The 21,823-nt window shown below is 48.7% G+C and overlaps 2 protein-coding genes across 3 annotated transcripts in view; one reads left to right on the top strand and one right to left on the bottom strand.

Moving 5' to 3' along the window:
- The window catches only part of COPA (COPI coat complex subunit alpha), a 35,736-nt gene extending 29,678 nt beyond the window's left edge, over positions 1-6,058 (bottom strand). For both annotated transcript variants that reach the window (XM_017669826.3, XM_017669833.3), the window contains exons 1-3: positions 5,895-6,058; positions 3,480-3,593; positions 3,216-3,289 (exon numbers count right to left, since the gene is read on the bottom strand). In XM_017669826.3, the coding sequence (XP_017525315.2) occupies positions 3,216-3,289; positions 3,480-3,593; positions 5,895-5,934 (228 nt within the window). In that variant the 5' untranslated portion in view covers positions 5,935-6,058. The remainder of the gene's footprint in view (positions 1-3,215; positions 3,290-3,479; positions 3,594-5,894) is intronic.
- A 7-nt stretch (positions 6,059-6,065) lies between these two features.
- Positions 6,066-20,272, top strand: NCSTN (nicastrin). The gene is made up of 17 exons (XM_017669846.3): positions 6,066-6,242; positions 7,454-7,558; positions 11,210-11,333; positions 11,767-11,888; positions 12,293-12,414; positions 13,148-13,298; positions 13,582-13,691; positions 13,910-14,062; positions 14,690-14,794; positions 14,979-15,056; positions 15,931-16,103; positions 17,486-17,588; positions 17,701-17,796; positions 18,103-18,190; positions 18,414-18,568; positions 18,760-18,972; positions 19,609-20,272. The coding sequence occupies exons 1-17, from the start codon at positions 6,158-6,160 to the stop codon at positions 19,729-19,731; spliced, it is 2,106 nt and encodes a 701-aa protein (XP_017525335.1). The 5' UTR covers positions 6,066-6,157; the 3' UTR covers positions 19,732-20,272.
- Positions 20,273-21,823: the final 1,551 nt, after the last annotated feature.

Genomic DNA, 21,823 nt, shown 5'->3' with positions numbered 1-21,823 from the left:
CCAGCTTGTTTTTATTTTTTTTATTCCTAAAAAAATTTAAATTTTCTTTTATAGATTACAGAAAGTGATACTATTTCCTGTAGCAAATTCAAACAACCCCAAAGTATGACTGTCCAAACAAGAATGTAGGCTTCCTAAAGGCAGGGTCTTTGTCCATCATGCTCAAAACTGCACCCCTAGCATCTAATATAGCATCTAACATTTAGCTGGAGCTGAATAAGTATGTGTAGAAATGAATAAAGGTCAATAACACAAGAAGTGAAAGTATTTTTCCAATACCTTCACCTCCGTCTGTTTAATCACCTATAATTACACATGTACACAGTAGAGTTGGAGTTTTACACAAACATCAGATCATACCATAAATACTATTCTGTAACTAGCTTTCTTCCCCCTTACAGAGTTCATGTTTTAAACTGTCATATTTCTAGTTTCAAACTGTTGAATCCTTCACAGTCCTCCATCAAACTCCAGAACTGTGAATCCCTAAAAGCCCTACAGGGTTTTTAGACTATGGCCATTTGTGGTTTCCTGTCTTATTCTTTGTAAATCAAAATCCAATCAAAATTTCGGTCTTTATCTTATTTCTTTACCTCTACCTAAACCTACATTTAATCGGAATATAGCAAACAATATGATGGTCCATAAACATGACTTTTCGAAATAATTCCACTTTCATCAGAGAAACATAAAGAACACAGCACAATTAACACTGCATACACACTAGCCAGCTATAACAATTTCTTTATTTAAAAATAACAGCCTCATTGAACTATAATTCAAATCCCATATAATTCACCCATTTAAAATATAGAATTCAATGGTTTTTAGTATATTCACACTTGTGCAACAATCACCATAATCAATTCTTGAACTTTTCATCACCCCCAAAGAAAACTATACCCATTAGCAGTCACTCCCCATTTCCTTCCAACCCTGGCAACCACTATTCTACTTTCTGTCTCTACCGATTTGCCTATCTGGACATTTCAAATACATGGAAGATAATTCCTTTTTAAAAATATTAATGACTTTGGAAAAAACTTTTTTCTTGTATGTCACTCAGTCTTTCCTTTTCTTAAACAGGTTATAAGGAACCCAAATTAGCCATTCTTGATACTCAGTGGTCATCAATACAGATAATAAATACTTTATAGAGATGTTACAATGAAGTGATATCCTCAGGAGCTTTTGCGGTCTATCAGGTGGTTTGAGTGTCTACCAGCTGCCCTCAGGATGCAGTGCCTAGGTACTGGAAAACAGAAAGAACTGTTCTTCTCATATTTCTAATGCCTTTTTTTCTCTGCAGGTGGCTGCCACTTTTCATGTCTGTCACCTAAGCTTTGCTGTGTATGAAAGGTACCTTCCTGAGGTAGCCTCTGAAAAAGATTTTACTTTTTTCATGAAGTAGATTTCACTGGTTTGGTTGATATATACACTTAATGAAATCAACCTGTGTAACTAAAGAGAGAAAATTTTGACTTTTTCAATAGGTTCAAAGTCTTTAGCTACAGCTCTGCCTTTAGCATAGTCAAGCTTCTTTAAAGAGTTGCCACATTCTGTCTCTGCTTCCTCACTTCACACTAAGAGGCTAAGATCGCTTAATGTCCTAATTAAGCAATCCAAAGGCTACTTGGTATTTATCTTATTCTGACCACTTTCTCCTTCCTTGGCATCTAGTAAGCTTCTGCTCTTCCTCTTGGTTCATCTCCAACCTCTCAAAACATTCTTTCTTAAATTAACTCTACTTCCTCTATTTCTTAAACGACACTTCGTCTTCTCATTCAGCGTAATCCCTGAGTGACATCTTCTACTTCCGCTTTGGCTCTCTCCTTCAAGGTGACAACTCCCAAATGCATCTCTGGGGCAGACAAATCCCCACTCCACTGTCCCTTAGGTACCCAAACTCAGCAGAGCCAAGACGGCATCCACACCCAGCCGCTATGGACTCAGTGCTCCTGTCCTCGACCAAACGCAAATGTTGAAATCCTAATGTCTACTGTGATGGTATTTAGGAGGTGGGGTCTTTGAGAAATGCTTAAGTCACGAAGGTGGAGCCCCCACTAACGGGATTAGTACCGTTATGGGGAGACCACACATAGTTCCCTCCCGCTTTCCTCCACGTGAGGACATGGTGAAAAGCCAGCAGCCTGCAGTCCAGAAGAGGGCTTTCACAAGAACCCAACCAAGCTGGCACCCTGATCTTAGATTTCCAGTCTCCAGAACCATGAGAAATAAGTGTTCGTTTGTTTGTAAGCTACTCAGTCTGTGGTATTTTGTTACAGAAGCCTAAAGCAAGTAAGACGCCAGCCTCCTCCAGGACTCAGAAAACTGTAGTCCTCTTGCTTTTCCTTCTGAGTGAAGGGAAACTCTTGTACCCAGTGACCAAAGCCAGAAGCCTGAAATAAATAAAAGTCATCTCATTATTTCCACTTACCATCCTTCCACATCCATCCAACAGACGGATTCGTTTCCTTAAGCTCTCACGTCCAACTCCTTCTCTCCACTTTGAATGCTACCATCTAAGCTCAGGTGCTGTTCATCTCTCACACCGACTTACGCTGGAGTGTAAGTACACAAGAGTCGCCTAACTGGTACCCCTGCCTCCAGTCTGCCCAGTTCACTCAGTCTCTCCTCTATTGTCACCCAAGTAATTTTTTTTTAAAGTATGTTAATATGGTATCACTCCTCTATTTAAACCTTGTTAATAGCTCCTTGTCACCTACAGAACAACATTCAAACTTCTGAGCACCGCAGACAGGTGCTCCGTGAGCTGGTTCCTCTATTCTGCCTTTTCTTCTACCTTTTCTCCAGATTTTACCCATACAAATTTATATTTTCTCAAATGTATCCAGCTAAGTTAATGTCTTTTTGTCTTTGTATGTGGATTGTCCTCCCCTATTTCACTTTGGTTATCTTTATCTGCATTATTCACCAAACTGTATATGCTACTATTTGGGTATATATTTATCTCCTCCATTAGGACAAAAGCTCCTTGAAAGCACAATTTACTATTTGTTTCTGAATTCTCAAAAAAATAAAACAGTGTCTGGTACATAGTATACATTCAATAAATGTTTGTTAGATATATGCTTTGGAAAATGTTAAAAGCCTAAGCTCTGTATGAATGGATGTCCTATTTTTTAGTCCTTTCCATAATTCCCAAACCCTACACCCTTTGTTCTTTATTTCCTGTCATGATGGACCCTCTGTACCTTAATCTTATAGTCATCTCCTCCAGAGACAAACAATGGCTGCTGCTTATGGAAGTCAATGCCTCGTACTGGACCTGGGGAAGTAGGAAGGAAATACAAGTTAAAAGAACGATGTATGCTTCCTAATATCAAAAGTGATTCCTGGTCAGCATTTTCTAGTTTTATCCCTTCTACATTCTTTATCCTAAAGAACACTTAAACTACTCAAGAAGACAACAAATACTTGTATCTCTTTTAAGTTCCTACTGAAAATTGTTATCTTACCATCATGTTCATCAAATTTATCAATGAGGGTACACATCCGATAGTCCCATAACTGTATGACCCCATTGTGTAAACTGGTCAGGATCCAGGGTCTTTTGGGGTGAAAACTGAGCCCTGGGAAAAAAAAGAATGATCCAATTAGTTAAGCACCACATCACGTCCTGTCAATTCTGATAAGAGGAACAGCTAGATTAATTGTAGAGTCATATATTCATTCACTGGATGCCAAACATTGTGAAGTTTATGTTATCAGGCACTGGAATTTTGTTATATTCCTTTAAATATTGTTGGGCTTTGTTTTAGGACACAGTTAAGTTACTTGGAATTAGTCGATTATTTTGAGGCTTGCTTTTAAGTTTTGTTATTGCTGGCTCACAGAAGCCTCTAGCGTAGATCTAATTTGGTACCACTATTAAGGCAATACCCTCTAAGGTCTCTATACAATGTCCTGCACTTAGGAGGTCTTTCCATTGTGGCTAGCAGCAATACAAACAATTCCCAGCACTATGTGAGCTCCATGTTCTTCTGCCTTCTCCTCTCCGATGGTTCTTTCCTGGCTTTGGGTGGTTTCCTCAAAGCCAAGTGCATATTAGTACTCAGACAGAGGCCTGACGGGATCTCCTGCAGAACTCCAGTGTGTTCTGAGTAGCAACCTCTTTGGTATTTTGCCCAGAAAATTCTAGCTATCTTGGATTCCCTGAACTATAAATTCTGTCTCTTCTGTAAACTTTCCACCTCCCTGTACTGTAGCCTGAAAACTCTCTCCAGGTAGTAAATCAAAACAATCAAGAGGACTCATCTCATTTATTGCCTTTCTCTCAAAAATCGCTCTTCTGCACTGTCTGTTACCCAATGTCTGAAAACCTTTGTTTCACACATTTTGTTCAGTTGTGCAGCTGTTTGTGGTGGAAAGGTAAATCCGGTCTCTTGTTATTCCATCATGATTGGAAATGGAAATCCACAGAAGTAACAACTGCTAACATTTTGAAGACTATTTTTAGATTTTTAACGCAGATCATAATCATTTTATGCAAATAGAAATGACATTATAATGTTGTGTAAACTTCTTTCCTCACTTAACTATATATCATGGATTATATATTACATCTAAGTACATGAACATAACCTCACCCTTTTTAACAACTGCAAGGTACATAGTATATATGTACCATTTAAAAAAATTATTCTGATGAGCATTTGTTTCTTCCCTAATGCTTGTTTATCAGAAAATGGGGCCTAATGAAGATAAATACTTCTACACAGTCTAGAATATTTGCATTACTAATGCTTTAGGTAAAAACCTGGAAGTGGGACTGTTTACGAATAGGGTATGTTCATTTAACATTTTGGTAGATACTATTTGGTACCAGGAATTCTTAATGGTACTGTTCATGATCAAGATTCCAATGAGATTTAGAAACTGCTCAGAATCTAGTCTCACATTAATAATGGCCTCCAGTTTTTAAGCTACTGAGTCTATGCCAGACACTGTAATAAGTGTTTTTCATACACTTTCTCATTTTAATTCTCTCTATAAAAGAATGTTAATTATTCACATTTTACAGATAGATTTAGAAATGTCATTAAGTCACCCAAGGTCACACAGTGTGTCTGACTCCAAACACCAAGTTTCCAACCACTTTGCAATACTGCGTCTTACTAAATATTCAAGATATATGTATGTAGTTTTCCAAGTCTCAAGAGACCTTACTTCTCTGCCTTGACCATTGCAACATTCTAAGAAACTGCTACTGCATTTCAGTCATTTGCCTTCTGCCCCATCTACTGGTACTCAAGCTTTAGAGTTACTGTATTTAGGAGAAGAAAAAAAAAAAGATACCAGATTAAACTAATTTCAGGTAACGAACAATACTAAAAATTTATTCATCGTTTATCTGAAATTCAGATATAACTAGACGCCCTGTACTTCATCTGGCAGCCTTAACAAGCTCAGCCTTTACTGGGGTTACAGGTTTCAATGTCCTGTTTCCAGGAAGGAAATAAAAGCCCCACGGAGGCATTGGATGTTGATATGGGGCAGCTCACGCCTCCTTAAGAAAGGTAGCCAGGGCTGGTCCGCAGCCATTCCCTACAACAGGGTCATCAGAAAGCCAACAGGTCCCAGGGCCTTGGCAGGTAAAGGTCACGAGCGCGGGCTCGGGGAAAGGAGGGGGCGGGCCTAAGGGACCTCCTGAGATGGGGGAACCACTAGAGGTAAATCAAGTCCCGAGAACACACCAAAGAAGAGAGGCGTGGAGAACCGCTCGCCGGACCTAACCTCCCTCCCTCTCATCTTCCTCTGGGTTCGAACGGTGAGCCCAAGCGGCCTGCAGGTCTACCCTCTCTCTCACTTCCCCCGTCACAGCGCCGCCCCTGACATTCAGTCTCCGTGCTCCCCCTATCCCTCTCCTCTACCTTTGACCCGTGCGCTCTTGGTCTCGAATTTGGTAAGCATCCTTCAGGCCTCAGCTGCGAGGTGCTAATCCGAGACTCGCCACTCCCTGCTGTACGCGGCGGCCTCCACGTCAGCGCCCCTAGGCCGCGGCACCCGGAAGCTCCTCGGACAAGAACTTCCGGTCCCAGGAGCTCCGGGCCACAGAGACGGAGTCAATGCTGGCCTAGAGAGGCAACTGCTGGACAAGAGAGGAACACAGGCTTCCGCTCACCCAAGAGGCAAGATGGCCACGGCTGGGGGCGGCTCTGTAGTTGACCTGGGAAGTCGGGGCCTTCTTCGCCTTTTGTCTTTCTGCGTCCTACTGGAAGGTGAGGCCTCCCGCGCCCGTGAGCTTCAGTGTGTAAGGGAAACCTTACAAATCGGCCCAGGCGCGAGCGCCACTGTCTCCCGTCTGGTCCCATCTGCCCCTCTGTTCCCCAACCCTGTGAATCCTTTCTCTTTCGTTCCCACGACACAAGTTCCCCCTTTGCCTGGAGCTGAGGGTCCCTGGACCACAGGGTCCCTTCCCCGCGGTACGTCGTGTCTCTCCATTTACTCCTCCAGGCCCCGCCCTGGGTTTGCAGCCTGACTCTCCCACTTTGTCCGGATGCCTCCCTTTTGCCCCATGGCCCCAACCACCCCACCCACATTCAAAAAGGGCAGGTGTCAGAGTTCTTCTTGCTTCCCAGCGCGTTTAGACTTTTTAAGATGAAAGCAGCCGCATTCTGTGGGTGCGGTGCAGCGCTTAAGAAAGTAGATTCCTAATTTCTTCCTGTGTCGATTCCACCGTAAACCCGCATGCCTGTGCTTTGCCTCAGTTTGTCTCATCAGTAAAGTGAGACAAAGGCAGAGTATGGGTACTTTTTACTGTTTAGACCGTGAAATAATGATTCAAGGAACTTTAGATATTTATAATGTGCATAAATGTTTGCTTACACACATTTATGTTCTAGTTGGTCAAGCCCTGCAGTGCAAACATGCCTGTATATAAACCATGACCATACCTTCCCCCAAGCTCAGATTGTCTTTAAAGATCCCCACCCCCACACCATGGGTACACACAAATGACCTACTGATGTTCGATTCACTGACAGGTGTGTGGCATAAAGTTCCTCCCAATTCTGTTCAGACTGCTGGAAAAATGTCTCAGAAAGATTTTTTATTGTGTATATGTTCTTATACTGGCACTCTTTTATTAAGTGATTAGTAATATACGTAGAGGGTAGAAAAACATAAATGTGGTACATCTGGTAGGTTCAACCAGAATCTGGTACATCTGAGGTTAAATGCCTTTCTTTTGATAAATCAAGTTTTCTGTCTTTCAGCTTCAGTTTCAGTTGCTCTCTGCAGAATTTGTTTTGTAATAACCCATTGGCATGTAGCTGGGTGCATTTATCTGTTCCCAGAAGCGAGAAGAATGGACATTATTCCCATTTTAGAAACTTTTGTATACCCAAGTTGTACAGTGAGCTAATGATATGGTAGAGGCTAGTACTAAATGTCTTTCAATTTGTTTTAACACTTTTTATCTTCTAATCAGTTTTGTGCAGCGGAAACTCAGTGGAGAGGAAGATCTACATCCCCTTAAATAAAACAGCTCCCTGTGTCCGTCTGCTCAATGCTACCCATCAGATCGGCTGCCAGTGTGAGTTGATCTTGCTTTGTGTTTGTGGCTGTTGGCATTTCAACCATATGGAATATATTTCTGTCATTTATCTGTGTCCTAGATATAAAGATCCAAGCCCTACTGGGAAGTCTTGACACACAGATTGAGCTGTGTGGGTGGGAGGTGATAGAGAGACCCATTTGTTAAACCAGGCAAGATAATTAATAAGAGCTGACATTTGTTAGGCTACATAATTGAACTTGTTATATGTGCATCTCATTAAACCATCTCAACTTCATGAAGTAGGTTCCGTTGTTATCCACATTTTACAAAGGATGAAAATGAGAGAAGTTGAGAAACTTTTCCAAGATCACCCTGCTATAAGTGATGAAGCTAGGCTTGGGCTGTGCTGGTCCAAGTTCTAAGCCAGGACGCCTAACTACACACAGTAGCTTGAATAGAAAATTATACTGTTTTCCAAGGAGAAAGAAGCCTCATCACTGTTTGGAGTCAGTCACCACCTACACTCTGAATGGTCTTTGGCACCAAAATGGCCTTCTTTTAGACAGTGAACTATTTGAAGAGAAGGCCTTGAGAAAGCCAAGTAGTTGCTAGAGGAATTATAAAAGCATTTGTCTTTGTCTTTATGCTTTATAAATGTGTTCCAAAACAGGGCACCATGATAATGTGGTTATAAAACTGCAAAAAGGAAAAAAGTTTGATCTGATGGCTCAAACCTAGTCCCTCTTAACTTGCTTAACTTGCTATCTTCAGATTTTGTTCTGTGGGTAGTAGCTCTGCCAGAATGTAGTTTTTCAGGTAAATAGGAAACTTTAGAGTCTAATCTCGGCTGCTTCATCATCAGATTGGTCACCTCTGAATTTCAATTTATGCCTGAAAAAAATGGTTAGACTATTCCTGCATAAAGCTGAAAGTCAACTACTTTTAATAGATGTTTGTTGATGATGCCGGACAAGTGGTGGGTCTCAGGAGTATTGTGTGATTGCCTGAAACCTTCCAATTTGGTAGGAGAAAACTGAGACACTGGGAAATGGACTTGCTCAAAGTGGCAGTTACTTTCCTACCCACCCTTCCCTGGGCTATAGTCTGATAATTGTCCCATGTCCCTACTACAGAAAATACTGGCAATTATCTGGTTCTAAACAGTTCCAAATAAAATTTTTTTTTTGGTCTTAGTTCTTAGACTGGGTATGTGGGTAGAAGAGACCCAGCATGGGCTGAGATCAGACTCAAGTGCACAAGCCTTGGACCTCATTGTCATGGAGCTGGGCTCTAAGATACCCTCTTTGGCAATGAGTCATTCTGCTGCATGTTCTTAGAGCAGCCCTGTGGGAAGCATAGCATTAGCCTCTAGAGATAAAAGCCAAGTGCCAGGATAGAGAAATAAGAGGGGAGGGGCTGGACTCTGGCCACTTCCTCATTAAGATCTTGTTTCCTTTTCAACCTACTTATTTCTAAGTCTTACTTCATCATATCTGTCCATCCTGAGCAAGCTACACCCTCTTTAATTATGGTTGCTAGCATGGTAAATTTAAGGAGAAAAAGACCTAGGTTTGCTTTTCTGATTAGATTGTTTCAGTTGGACCCTTTTAAAGTGTTATAAACAGGTTCCTTTCCTTTTCTTTCCTCCCTATTTTAATCTGACCTCAAAGTATGAGATGAACAGGGTGGAAAGTTCCTCACTGAAGGCACAGAAAAAGTAAGCAAGTTATTTAAGACCACACAGCCACCAATTAGAACCCAGATTCGAATCCAGGTTTTTGTTTTTGTTTTTAGTCCAGTATCACAGCTTGTTTTCCTCCTGTCTTCCTTGGAGCTGGAGTTAAGTACATTTTTATTTGCCAGACTAGCTCCTCCTTGACCACGTTTTAAATGCTAGGGCAAGGACTGTTGTCTTTGTTTTGCTTAGAACTGCCGTTGGTAGTGAAGTTTCCTAAAGTTGTTCCAGATCCTTCAATTTCTCTATATTTATCATTATCATTATCAGCATGAACTTACTAAGCATTTACTAAATATGGCATAGTTAAATGTTGGGGACCTGCTTCCATGTCTAGATTTTACTAGATCCCATGGGAGAAGAATTCTGCTTGGCTGGCAGTCTGAAAGTACTTACAGTTTTGCCTCATGCAAGTTTTAAGTACTTTAGTGCCTGAATCTAGAGCCATAATTCTCGTGCCTGGCTGTGTACTGTGTATAATAAAGAATTGTAAGTGGCATGTTTTGGAAGTACACATACCTTTTAGAGATTTTAATTTAGTAGATCTGAGGCAAGACCCAAGTATTCATATTTTTTTAAATTCCAAAGTGATTCTGATACACACAACCCAGGTTGGGAACTACTGCTATAATAAAACAATTTATGAATAACACATCCAGTTTCCTCTGGAAGAAGACTTATGAGGAGACCCTGTGCTGTCTCTGCATGGCTCACTAGGGACTTAACCAGTATTGCGACACAGAATTCAAGGCCTTCTGGGCCATGCATCACCCGTCCTCCAGTGTCGTGCTTCCCATTCTCTGTCATGTTTGAGACACTTAGAAAGTGTTATTTGTTGATTTCACTCATTGTGGAGTATAACAGCAAAGCAGAACTGAAGGAACAAAACAGCAGCAGACGCACAGATCCAAGAAGGGACTAGCGGTTACCAAAGGGAAGGGGTTGGGGAGGGTGAGTGGGGAGGGAGGGAGAAGGGGATTAGGGCATTATAATTAGCACCCACAGTATAGGTAGGTCACAGGGAAGGTAGTACAGCAAGGAGAAGACAAGTAATGACTCTGTAGCATCTTACTGTGCTGATGGCCAGTGACTGCACTGGTGGGGGTGGGGACTTAATAATATGGGTGAATGATGAAACCACAATGTTGTTCATGTGAAACCTTCATAAGATTGTTTATCAGTGATACTTTAATTGCAAACATAAAAAAGAAAGTAAATGTTATTTGTATAGCATCCTGGTACATACAGAGTTAGATGATATTCGTTATCTATCCTGGGGTAACAGACAAGTCTGCTCCTGTCTGGGGGTAATCAGCCCAGGGTGTTTTATTGAAACCCTAGGTCCCCAGGAGTGAGGGGAATTAATTAGCACATCTCTAATCCATTCAAGGTCCCTCAGTTGGGAAGCTCTGTTCTGGAGACCTTGAAGTTCTTGATTAACTTTACCTAAAACTGTCCAAAAGCAAGTAAAGTCATTCCCAAATAGGGCAGAGGAATGGAGATCCAGGAATGGCACTGAAGCCAAGGGAACATACACGTACATTTTCACAAGGGAAGATTCAGAGCTAGAACTCTGAGCTAGAGATCTAGAGCCTGCTAATTCCTGGAGAAAATATAGGTTTGCAGACTTTGATGTCTGCTGTTTTAGAATCTGTATATATGGCTAAATGAGGCTGAGGGAAAAAGGCAGGAGAATAAAGATCACGGAGCCTTTCTGGCAGGTGATGAACAAGGCCTGCAGTACGTGGACTTCTTGGGCTCTTTGGCTGTCCGTTCCCTCCTGGTAGCCCTCCGGTGGAGGTGGGGCAAATCAGCGCTTCAGTTCAAGCCGAGAGGTGGCTGCACTAACCCAGGTGTCTTATGACATGTTTGGGGCATAAATGATCTGCACTGAGGCTAAGTCAGAATTCTCAACTGTGGGAGCTTTGATTTGACCCGTTCTGTCCTGGCAGCTTCCATTAGTGGGGACACGGGCGTTATCCACGTAGTGGAGAAGGAGGAGGACCTGCAGTGGGTGTTGACCGATGGCCCCAACCCCCCTTACGTGGTTCTGCTGGAGGGCACGCTCTTTACCAGGTAAGAACCGTGTGTGCCTGCTGGGAGACTGCAAGTTGGAGAAGGGGAAAGGCTGTGAACAGTCCTCACACTTGTGAGTGGAAACTTGCCTTGGGCGCCCCGGTCTAGTCAGGGCAGTGGGTAGGGTGGGGGAGGACCCAAGAAGGACAGATGTGCCCTCAAAAGGTATTATCTTGGTGATCTTCTAAGTAGAGCTCTTGTGAGTAAGGACCTCAGGGAAGAAGGGTGCACAGGGTCACTCAGCGACACAATAGACACATTAAGCTCTGAGTTCAGGTTGGGTCCGAGGCTGCACTTAGAAGCTGGAGACCAAAAGGTGGAAAAGGAGTCAACTTTTGATTCCCCTAGTTTCCTGTTTGTTTCCATCCCTGAGGGCAGGATATTGGGCTGCCTGATAGCTTTCCTCCTTCATGCCCTTTCCTTCTGATTCCAGGGATGTGATGGAGAAGCTGAAGGGGACAACCAGCCGGATTGCTGGCCTTGCAGTGTCCTTGGCCAAGCCCAGTCCTGCCAAGGGCTTCTCTCCCAGTGTGCAGTGTCCCAATGATGGGTTTGGTAAGAGTCCCAAAGGATCAGGGAAGCTCACTGTTGTTTCAGTCCCATGTCTTGGGTGGGGGGTGGGGTAGGCGATTGTGTCTGTCTGTGTGTCTGTGTGTAGCGTGACCAGCTGACTCTCAAGCAGAAGATAGTGTTTGACTTTGCTGCTCTTCCCTTCCCTCCCCTGCTTCCCCTTCTTCCCCCCTTTGTGTCAGGTGTTCAGGTCCCTGACCGGCCAGCCTAGGGCTTCCTGATGCCCATGTCTGCTTTCCTGTAGGTGGTGATGGGTTGGTGCTTGCGTCTTTTGAGCCACCCCTCCTTTGGAACTCTTGGTCCCACCCCTGTGACATGCTAGCCTTCCTCCCTCACCTGGTCCCTAGGGCTTGCTGTCCCAACAGCCTGTCCGCCATCCTCCCCCTCAGGTGTTTACTCCAACTGCAGCACAATACAGTGGAACTCCCTGGGCAATGGCTTGGCTTATGAAGACTTTAGTTTCCCCATCTTTCTTCTCGAAGATGAAAACGAAACCAAGGTCATCAAGCAGGTAATGACAGCCCGTTCCTGGCAATTCCAGTTGGAAAAGGAGTTATTTTTTAGGCTCGCCTCCTATCGGGACGGAGTCATGTCTGCCAGTGCATCCTCTGAAAGTTAGTTGCTCTATGAAGAGCCAAGACATTTATTATTTGCACATTTTCCTCTCCTGCCTGATTCCACAGCATTGAAACCATTTAAACTGAAAGAAAACAATTTAACATGAAACAAGGTGTAGAGCCCTGGCTAAGAACCCTGAGTATGGTTTAAAAAGAAAAAATTTGGATTAGGAATTGAGAGATTCAGCTTAGTATTTCTGAAGTTATTTGCAGCTCTGATATTCTCTAATCCTAGTCTAGCTTCTCCATTTTTACCCCTAGAGCAGTTAAGAGATTTTCCTGAGGTTACATGGCAAGTTGATGTCCAAACTATCTTGAATTTGATTTTTGATCTCCAGTTTAATGCTCTTGACATCAAACTGCATCAGGTACGGGGGTGAAGCTCCAGACTGGGCCAGGCCTTTAGGCTCATTTCATCTGCCCCAGCCAAGTCATTGAGTCTGCGGCCCTTCATACCTGTTGCTGAGCTTTTCTCTTTGACCTGTAAGATCCTGTGGTTGCACCAGGACAACTGTAGCTCAGGGACGCTTGTGGGCGTGGCTTCAGGCTGGAGCTGGACCCACCTCTTTCCGGATGGTGTGGGCGGGACTCCAGCTGGCTGCCTCAGTGGGTCCATCCCCCTTCTAGTGCTATCGGGACCACAACCTGAGTGAGAACGGCTCAGCGCCTGCCTTCCCGCTGTGTGCCATGCAGCTCTGCTCACACATGCATGCTGTCATTAGCACGGTCACCTGCATGCGGCGCAGCTCCATCCAGAGCACCTTCAGCATCAACCCAGGTAGTGCGGATTCCGAGGCCTGCTGGGTGTGCTGGGGTGGGGATAAGGGGGTGGGGGCAGGGAATGTTGGGGAGAGCGCTGTGTGGAAGGACAGCGCGGGAAGGGCGCGCGGGCTGGGAGAGGTGGAAACAGTCTGGACCATTATGGCGGGCGGACCCTGAAGTGGACGGTGATAGAGAAACCAGCCCGGAGCAGAGGAGACGGAGCCCATGGGTTCCGGTCCGGGAAGGCTCCGCACCTCCTCCCTCCCTCCTGTTCATCTCCTATTTTGTCTGCTGCCCAGAAATCGTCTGTGACCCTCTGTCCGACTACAATGTGTGGAGCGTGCTTAAGCCTGTCAATACATCTGGGACACTAGAGCCTGAGGACAGGGTGGTGATCGCTGCCACCCGGGTGAGTGTCTCCGCTGACGGGGTGGGCAGGCCTCTCTCAGGCCTGTCAGGTTTCAGGAGCCTCAGAGGGAGAGGGATGTGCCCTGTGGGACTCCCAGGCTCTCGTCATTACCCCAGGGCACGAATGTTTTCTTAGCTGGAACAGGAGGGGAGGCCTGCGGCCTGGTCCTCATTTCCATTTTGAAAGTGCACCTCCCCTGCCTTTTCCGCTGCACCCAGCTGGACAGTCGGTCCTTTTTCTGGAATGTGGCCCCAGGGGCTGAAAGTGCCGTCGCCTCCTTCGTCACCCAGCTGGCAGCAGCTGAAGCCCTGCAGAAGGCCCCCGACGTGACCAGCCTGCCCCGTAATGTCATGTTCGTCTTCTTCCAAGGGGTGAGGGCTCTCTGGCCGGAGCGGAATGGCAGGAAGGAGGGCAGAGTGGTAAAGGTGGGGGTGCTGTCGTTCATGGGTGATCACAGCACTCGATCTAAGTTGTGATTCAGCAGAGAGCTTCTGGATGTGTCTGTGAGTGTCTCCCCTGCAGGGGCCCCCATTTTGGGAGCCTTTGCATCCTGACTTCAGTTGATGCCCTGCCAGCCCTGTCCCACTGCTGTGCACTACTTGAGGCGTCCTCTGACTTTGATTTTCTGGACCCCTTTATGCCAGCTCACAGCGCAGCCCTGGAGTAAGGGAGGAGCAGCCGTGGCTGAGTCAGCGGAGGTGGGGGAGAGGCAAGAAGAGGCACAGAGCAGCCGATGTTCGCCTCAGGCTTTTACTGAGGCCGCTCTTCCCATTCCTGGGCTCGAGAGGCCCTGTTATACCTGCACGTGAGGGGTAGTCACAGCTGGGAGGCAGGGGAGGAGGGAGGGCGAGGTCACATAACGGTAAGCCGGCTGGCGGCTGTGATGGTGTGAGACAGTAGCCTCCGTGCCTAGAGCTTTGGCGGCCTGGCCTCCAGGAACAGAGGCCGCCGTAAACCTTTGGAATCCGTTCCTTTTCCCACCCACCTCCATCCCTCAGGAAACTTTTGACTACATTGGCAGTTCCAGAATGGTCTACGATATGGAGAAGGGGAAGTTCCCTGTGCCGTTGGAGAACATCGACTCGTTCGTGGAGCTGGGCCAGGTGTGCAGCATGTGTCCCCCACCCCTTCCTTCCTGCTCAAAGCTTCCTCCTCTGTTCTGTTGTCCTCGCTACAGGTACGCCTCACCACCTTTTCCCTTGACCCCTCTTCTGAGCGCACTCCTTTCTCTCGGGCCCGGGCCGGGACAGGAGACTGCTTAAAAGCACTGCCTCTTCACCCCCCCAGGTGGCCTTACGAAATTCACTAGAGCTTTGGATGCACACGGACCCCGTGTCTCAGAAAAATGAGTCCGTACGGAGCCAGGTAAATCTGAGCATCCCCCCTCCTCATTTCCTGTTTCAACAACTGAGAATATGCACCACCCCCACCCCTACCGTCCACCCTGTGACCCGCCCTGTGACCCGCTCTGGTCTACCCCTGAGCCCCCGGGGTCTGTGGGCTAGGACCTCAGGTCAGGTGCTGGCTAAAGGATGAACACGTGGGCTCTTACAGCTCCCTAAGGAGAATCCCAAGCTTAGCCCTTACCGCTGAGGGAGGGAGTTCTCTGACCACTCCTCCTGGCAGGTGATCACTGCCCCTTAAGGACAGGGCCGTGGCTGGCCCCCTTCTCTCCCTGCGGCCCATGGAGCCAGTTGCCAGGCTTCCTGCCAGATGCCTGGCCCTGTCAGACCCCCTACCCAAATTGCTCTCTGCTTTCCTACTACTTGTTCAAGGCCCTCCCTCCCTTCAAGTACCAGCTTTTGGTCTGTTTTTTCCATGAGAGCCTCTTCCTCCACTCCAGCTTCAGTGCCTTCCGTGCTTTGCACTCCTGTAGGGGTTGCTGGGTGGAGTGAGTACCCTGTGGGGCATCCAGCATGGCCTCTGCTACTACTTACCCACCCAGTTCTGTGCGACAAAAGTAAGTACAGCATCTACTGAGGATGAGACTGTCCTGAAGACAGTGGGGTTTACCTATGAATATTTTTAAAAAAAACAGGTTTCTTCCTCTTTGTGCCCTAATTTCCCACTTTACAAAGGATCGTGAGAGCTGCAGGAAATCCAGAGAGTCTTGGTCCCAACAGGCTGGAGGCATTTGGGGTCTAAGAGGGCTTAGGACGACTCCCTAAGCTGAGGACCTGAAGTGGAGAGCACTTCCCGCTCCCCAGCCTGCCCTGAGCTCACCTCCCTCATCCCCCAGGTGGAGGCGCTGCTGACCACGCTGGAGAAGAGCGGCACCGGTGTCCCTGCTGTAGTCCTCCGGAGGCTCAATCAATCCCAGCCCCTGCCACCATCTTCTCTACAGCGCTTTCTTCGAGCTCGAAACATCTCTGGCGTTGTTCTTGCTGACCACTCCACTGTCTTCCGTAACCTGTAAGACTCACCTTCCCTGTATCCTCTTCCTTCTCGAAGGGACTCTAGCCTGCAGTCTGGGACCCACTGAGGGAAATGCATCCAGATGTCTGTGTCAAGGCACATCACCACCCCCCACTCTCCACATACCTCCCTCTCCAAAACCTCAGGGCAGTCTGTTCTCTGCTCGGTGGCCTAGTCATGCTAACCTGGTCCCCTCATTTGACTTGACATTCATCTCAGAAAGCGGTCCCCACCCTGAGCCCTCTCAGCACAATTGTCCTCATGGTGGTTCCACCTCTCTGAGCTCTCCCGGGGCCTGAGCTCCCCAGGGCTGCCAGCAGAGGGCATCATCTCAGACAAGAGGCCAGGGTGATGAAGGTTCTTGACAGAACTAGCTGCCCCTGTCTGGGGCCCACCTGAGGGTACCACAGACAGTCCTCATACTCTGTGAAACGCTCGGGCCATGTGGTGTAAGTGCACAAGATTGAGTGTGCGGGTAAAAGTCTGCAGTGGAGGGAGCTACAGAGATCAGGGGTGAGAGCCTGTTGGTCACCTCTCTCCAGGTCCTCAGGACCCCTGAATTGCCCCATAGACTGAGCCCTGTGCTAAGAAGGAATTTCTTACTCAGGCTGGATTGCTAAACCACCGGCCTGCCTGACCCTCCTGCAGTAGGCAAACATGAGTTTCTGAGTAAAAATGCTTCATCTCTGGCTCTCTGACCCCAGCCAGGCAGCATCTTCTCATTCATTTGGGGCAGTAGCCATTCTGTACACACAGTTAGCTCTCTTCTCCACATCTGTCCTTGGTACTTCAAGCTCAGGGATGATTCCTTTGAACACATTTGGGCTTGATTAAATGTAGATGACTTGATTCTATATGGGGCAGATTATTGATAGGCAGGCTGGGTACACTCTCCTCTTAGCCACTCTTCTAAGATCTGTCCCCTCAGAGCTCCCCAGGGAGCGTCGGGGTGGTTTGACCGGTGCAGTATGTGTATCTGTGAACACGCCTGTTAATCCCACTCTACTCTTCCTCGCTTAGTGTAAGTGGTCATTGGGACAGTCGTACAATTGCTCTGTTAACGCCTGGCGGAGTTCTCTGAAAGTCATCCTAGCCATCCTCCTGTATCTCTAGTCCAGAAGACTTAGAAGGGGCTCTTAGGTTTAAAGATCTCCTGGGAAGGAGAGTTTCCTGCATCCTGATCCCACTGGCCTTTTTGACCTTGTCTGTCAGGAAAGTCTTTGTATCTAACAAACACTCCCACCATCCTCCACACCTTCAGTGTGGATCCTGATTTTCTCTCTCCCTTCCCCCAAATGATGAAAAGACCAAGCATCTGCATAAGGGACATTGAGGGAGGAAAGGGACAGGGCCCTGGCTGAGTGCGGCTCTCCCGGCAGCTATTACCAGAGCATTTACGACACTGCTGAGAACATTAATGTGAGCTACCCTGAATGGCAGAGCCCCGAAGAGGACCTGAACTTTGTGACCGACACAGCCAAGGTAGCCCTGCCCCGGGCTGGGTGGGGCCTGGGGCACACAGTGAAGACGGTTAGAATGTCAGCGTTGGAGGTTAGGAGGGAGGGGCCGCTCAGCCCCGTTCTTACAACCACAGGCCCTGGCAGATGTGGCCACAGTGCTGGGACGCACCCTTTACCAGCTTGCAGGGGGTCTCAACTTCAGTGACACCGTTCAGGCCGATCCCCAAACGGTAAGAGCAAATGGGCCCTGGCTCCCCTGTCCCTGTGCACACAGCAGGCTGCCCGTCCTTATGTCCCTTGCCTAGTCTCCCAGACCTTGGAATTCAGCCTGCCCATACGTGCCAGCGAGGATCCCTGGGCCCCAGAGAGGTCTGGGGCGGGGTGGGGGACCTTATCTGCGGTCTTGTAAGCCGGCCTGTCTCCTCAGCCCCAGGGGTTTGGCCAGGCCAGTTCCTACCCCAGGACTGAATCTCCACTGGCAAGCCTTCCCCTGAGCCCCCCATCACAGGGCTCTTGCTTCTTGCTGCCCGCCCTAGGTTACGCGCCTGCTCTACGGCTTCCTGGTCAGAGCCAACAACTCCTGGTTCCAGTCCATCCTCAGGCAGGACCTGCGGGCCTACTTGGGTGAGTGCCTGGGGGGATGGGGCCCTTCGCCAAGGGACGGCCCAGGAGGCGTTGAACCAGTCCTTTCTCCCCTTTTTCCTCTCTGCTTTTCCTCCCTTTTCCTTCCTTTCTCCTGATGTTCTTGTGTGTGGCTCCTACCCATCTTGGGCTCTTCCTGTCTCTGCCCATCTGCACCCTACCTTGTACCCACCAAATCCTCCCTCCCCCTGTGGGCTCCAACCAGGTGACGGGCCTCCCCAGCACTACATCGCTGTCTCCAGCCCCACCAACACCACTTACGTTGTCCAGTATGCTTTGGCAAACCTGACTGGCAAGGTGCTGGACCTCACCCGAGAGCAGTGCCAGGATCCAAGTAAAGTCCCCAGTGAAAACAAGGATGTGAGTGGTAGTGGGTGTGGAGGTGCCGGGGGATCTCCTAGGCCCAGCTGGACCCAAGGGATTGTTGGGATACCGCCCTTTGCTTGAGGGTTGAAGAGGCACTAGCCTGGGTGAACGCGGGCCAGGTGAAGGGCGGAGGGAGGGCGTGAGGAGCCCTCTCAGCGCGTGCTGTGGTCCGTCTTCCTGTGCAGCTGTATGAGTACGTGTGGGTTCAGGGCCCTCTGGATTCCAACAAGACGGACCGGCTACCCCGGTGCGTGCGTTCCACGGCTCGACTGGCCAGGGCCTTGTCCCCTGCCTTTGAACTGAGGCAGTGGAGCTCCACTGAGTACTCTACGTGGACTGAGAGCCGCTGGAAAGACATCCGTGCCCGCATATTTCTGATAGCCAGCAGAGAGCTTGAGGTGAGCTGGGGAGAGGGGACATGGTTGAGATCTGATTTCTAATTTATTTTTCTCTTCCTGTTGCCCCTTGTCTTACGCCCCCCTTCCATCTCCCATTTGCCCCAGATTTGGTACGAAAAACTACTTCCCGTGTGTCCGTTGTCAGCCAGCATACCCCAGTAGGGAGCTTGTCTTCCCTGGTAGTTGGAGATGGTGTTCGTTCTGGATCTGGGTTCCTGTGGGGGTCCGGGGAGATGCTCCTTACCTGCTGCGTCCTAGGTAGCCCTTCCTCAGCTCTGCTTCCACCAGGCATTGCCACCTGGTGTAGCAGGGAATCGTTGGTCTCATACTTATTGAACCCCTGTCACGAGTAAGTCAGCTATGGGATTGCCAGGAGAGGCTCAGAGTCATGGGTCCTAATTTCAAGATGCTTAAAATCTAAGTAACACAGATTAGAAGCAAGAATAGAGATACTTTACTTCTGTCAGACGGGGAGACTAAATCTCCAGTTGGGGAGCTGTTACCTCTGGCTGTTCAGTACTCGGTGCTTGCTGCTGGCTGTGGAAGACCAGGGTCCCGGCCCCCAGCCCCGAGCAGCAGTCCAAAACCGCCTCGGGTTCTGAGAGCGCCTTTCTCCTCCCTGCCCACCTGCTGCAGCTCATCACCCTGATGGTGGGCTTCGCTGTCCTCGTCTTCTCTCTCATCGTCACCTACGGCATCAACGCCAAAGCCAGCGTCCTTTTCATTGCTCCCCGGGAGCCGGGGTCGGTGTCTTACTGAAGCGGACCCCAGCTTCTCCGACAGCTCTGCAGTTCACTTCTTAGGTCATTTATTCCACTGGACATATACCACTTGTTTGTCACTGGAACCTTTCTGGGCCTGGCTTAGACTGGGACTAACATAAAGAAGCAGAACTGGCCAAAAAAAGACAGCGAGAGATAAACAAGTCCCTTCTCCCACCAGGCTCCCCTTCCCCTGCCAGATTCAGGGATGCCAAGTAGAGGCCTCTTGCTCCTGTTTGACTCCTGGTCACCCACCCTGACTTGCCTTCTTCGGAATCCCTCCTCTGCTCTTTCTGTCCTGCCCTGTGCCTCCCTCTGCTCCCCACCCACACCACCTGGACCCAGCCACCTTCCTGACCAGGGAGAAGGAAATGCACGGTTGGACGCCGGGACCTAACTAAGCCCTGAGAAGGAGGACGGGGCCATCTTTGGGCTGAGGCTGCAGTCCCACCTCCAGGCAATGGCACGTCAGGGTGGGTGTGCTGGGGGGCGCTGTAGCCCACACTGCAGTTGTAATTTTTATTAAGCTGTAATATCTATTTTTGTTGTCTTCTTTTTTCTTTTTTTTTTTGTGTGTGTAAATATATAAATAGTTTCATTAAAACAGATTCCCACCGGAACCGTACGTACCATTACCTGGACTCATCCCCAGACCCCTTGTTCAGCAACGCCCGGCTGGAAGTCATGAAGTCACGCCTCCTGTGCTCTCTCTCTGGGTCCCCAGTGGGCCCAGGCGTGAGGCTCTGTGAGACGCAGTCGAGGTTCTGAAAGAGGTTCTCCTCGGGGAGCCTCAGAGCCACGGTTTCCATCCTGTAAGAACGATGTACACACATAGTTTCTTCCCACTTTGTATTGGACAGACTTCCCTCGCTCTGGGACACTGGCTAGGGTTTGGAGATGGAGGGTGCAGCCCTGACCCTCACGTGGCTCCCAGCTGGGGTGGGAGGAGAAACAGATACCCTCTAGCCTGTGGCCGCAACCTGCACAGTTGTAACCCAGTGTGGCAGGTGGGGTAACTGCAGTACACCCAGGTGCTGTGCTAGCACACGGGTTCTGGGCATTGGGGGTGGTGTGAGAAAGGCCGCACGGGGGAGGCGGCGTTGGGATTCGCTGGCAGTTCACCGTGCATGCTGCAGAGCCGTGGTGAGGCACGGGCCAGGTTTGGGAATGACAGCTCCTCAGTGTGCCCGAGCCATAAAGATCAGCAGCGGGTGAGGCGGGGGCCGGGTCATGAAGGCCCTTGGATGCCATGCTAAGGAGTTTGGGCGTTCTGCTGGCGGTGGGCATTTTGTAGGCCAAAGCAAGAGCGGTTTGGGGCTCTTCTAGAAAGAGCCTTGCTTCTTTGGAGACACTAATAAATCCTGGAGGCCAGCACGGCTAAGGGGTGGGGGGGTGGCCGAGTCGGCTGAGCCGGGAGCGGACCGGCAGGCGTGGCACCTGCAGCCTGCCTTCTCCCCTCACCGCTGGCCAAGAGGCTGTTCCGATGTGCCCGACGACAGTGGCGATGGAACAGAGCTGGCCATTTTCACAGTCCCAAGCGCCCCTCTTAGTCCTCATTGGGCTATTTACCTATCCAAGTCCTGCTGAGAGGAGGTGATTTTTCTCCACGTTTCTCTCAAGTTTCCTCAGGGGGCATGTTTGGGGTTCTGGGGCATGGAAATACACCCTGCTGCTTCCCTCCACCGCATGCCTCCCAGTTTGAGCTGGAGCAGCGTGTGCTGTGCTGGCGGGAGCCGAGCACAGCTGCCACCATCGACTGGGCCGACTCCACGCCTCCCTCGGCCAACAGGTCTCCCAGCGGACTGAGCAGTAAGCTCCCTCATGCTGCTGGCAGCTTCAGGAGGCAGAGAAGTGGCTGGCTACCAGTGAGGGGGGTGAGCAGGGAAGCAGAATCCAGGGGGTGGGGTGGGCAGGAAAGGCGGCTACAGATGTACTCCCCTCTCTGCCTTGGGAAGAAGCCCCGGTACCAGCTTGTGTCTGCCTTCCATGCTACCCCCACCTCACCTCCCGACCCAGCCCCAAATACAGACCTCAGAACTGGACTCTCCACGGTTATTGGGGAGGCAGGTGGCCATGGAAGTGCACAGACC

Source organism: Manis javanica, chromosome 14 (assembly GCF_040802235.1).
Source record: "Manis javanica isolate MJ-LG chromosome 14, MJ_LKY, whole genome shotgun sequence".
Classification (NCBI taxonomy): Eukaryota; Metazoa; Chordata; class Mammalia; order Pholidota; family Manidae; genus Manis; species Manis javanica.
The sequence above is the reverse complement of the archived record's forward strand: the minus strand, read 5'-3'. Positions and strand labels throughout refer to the sequence as shown.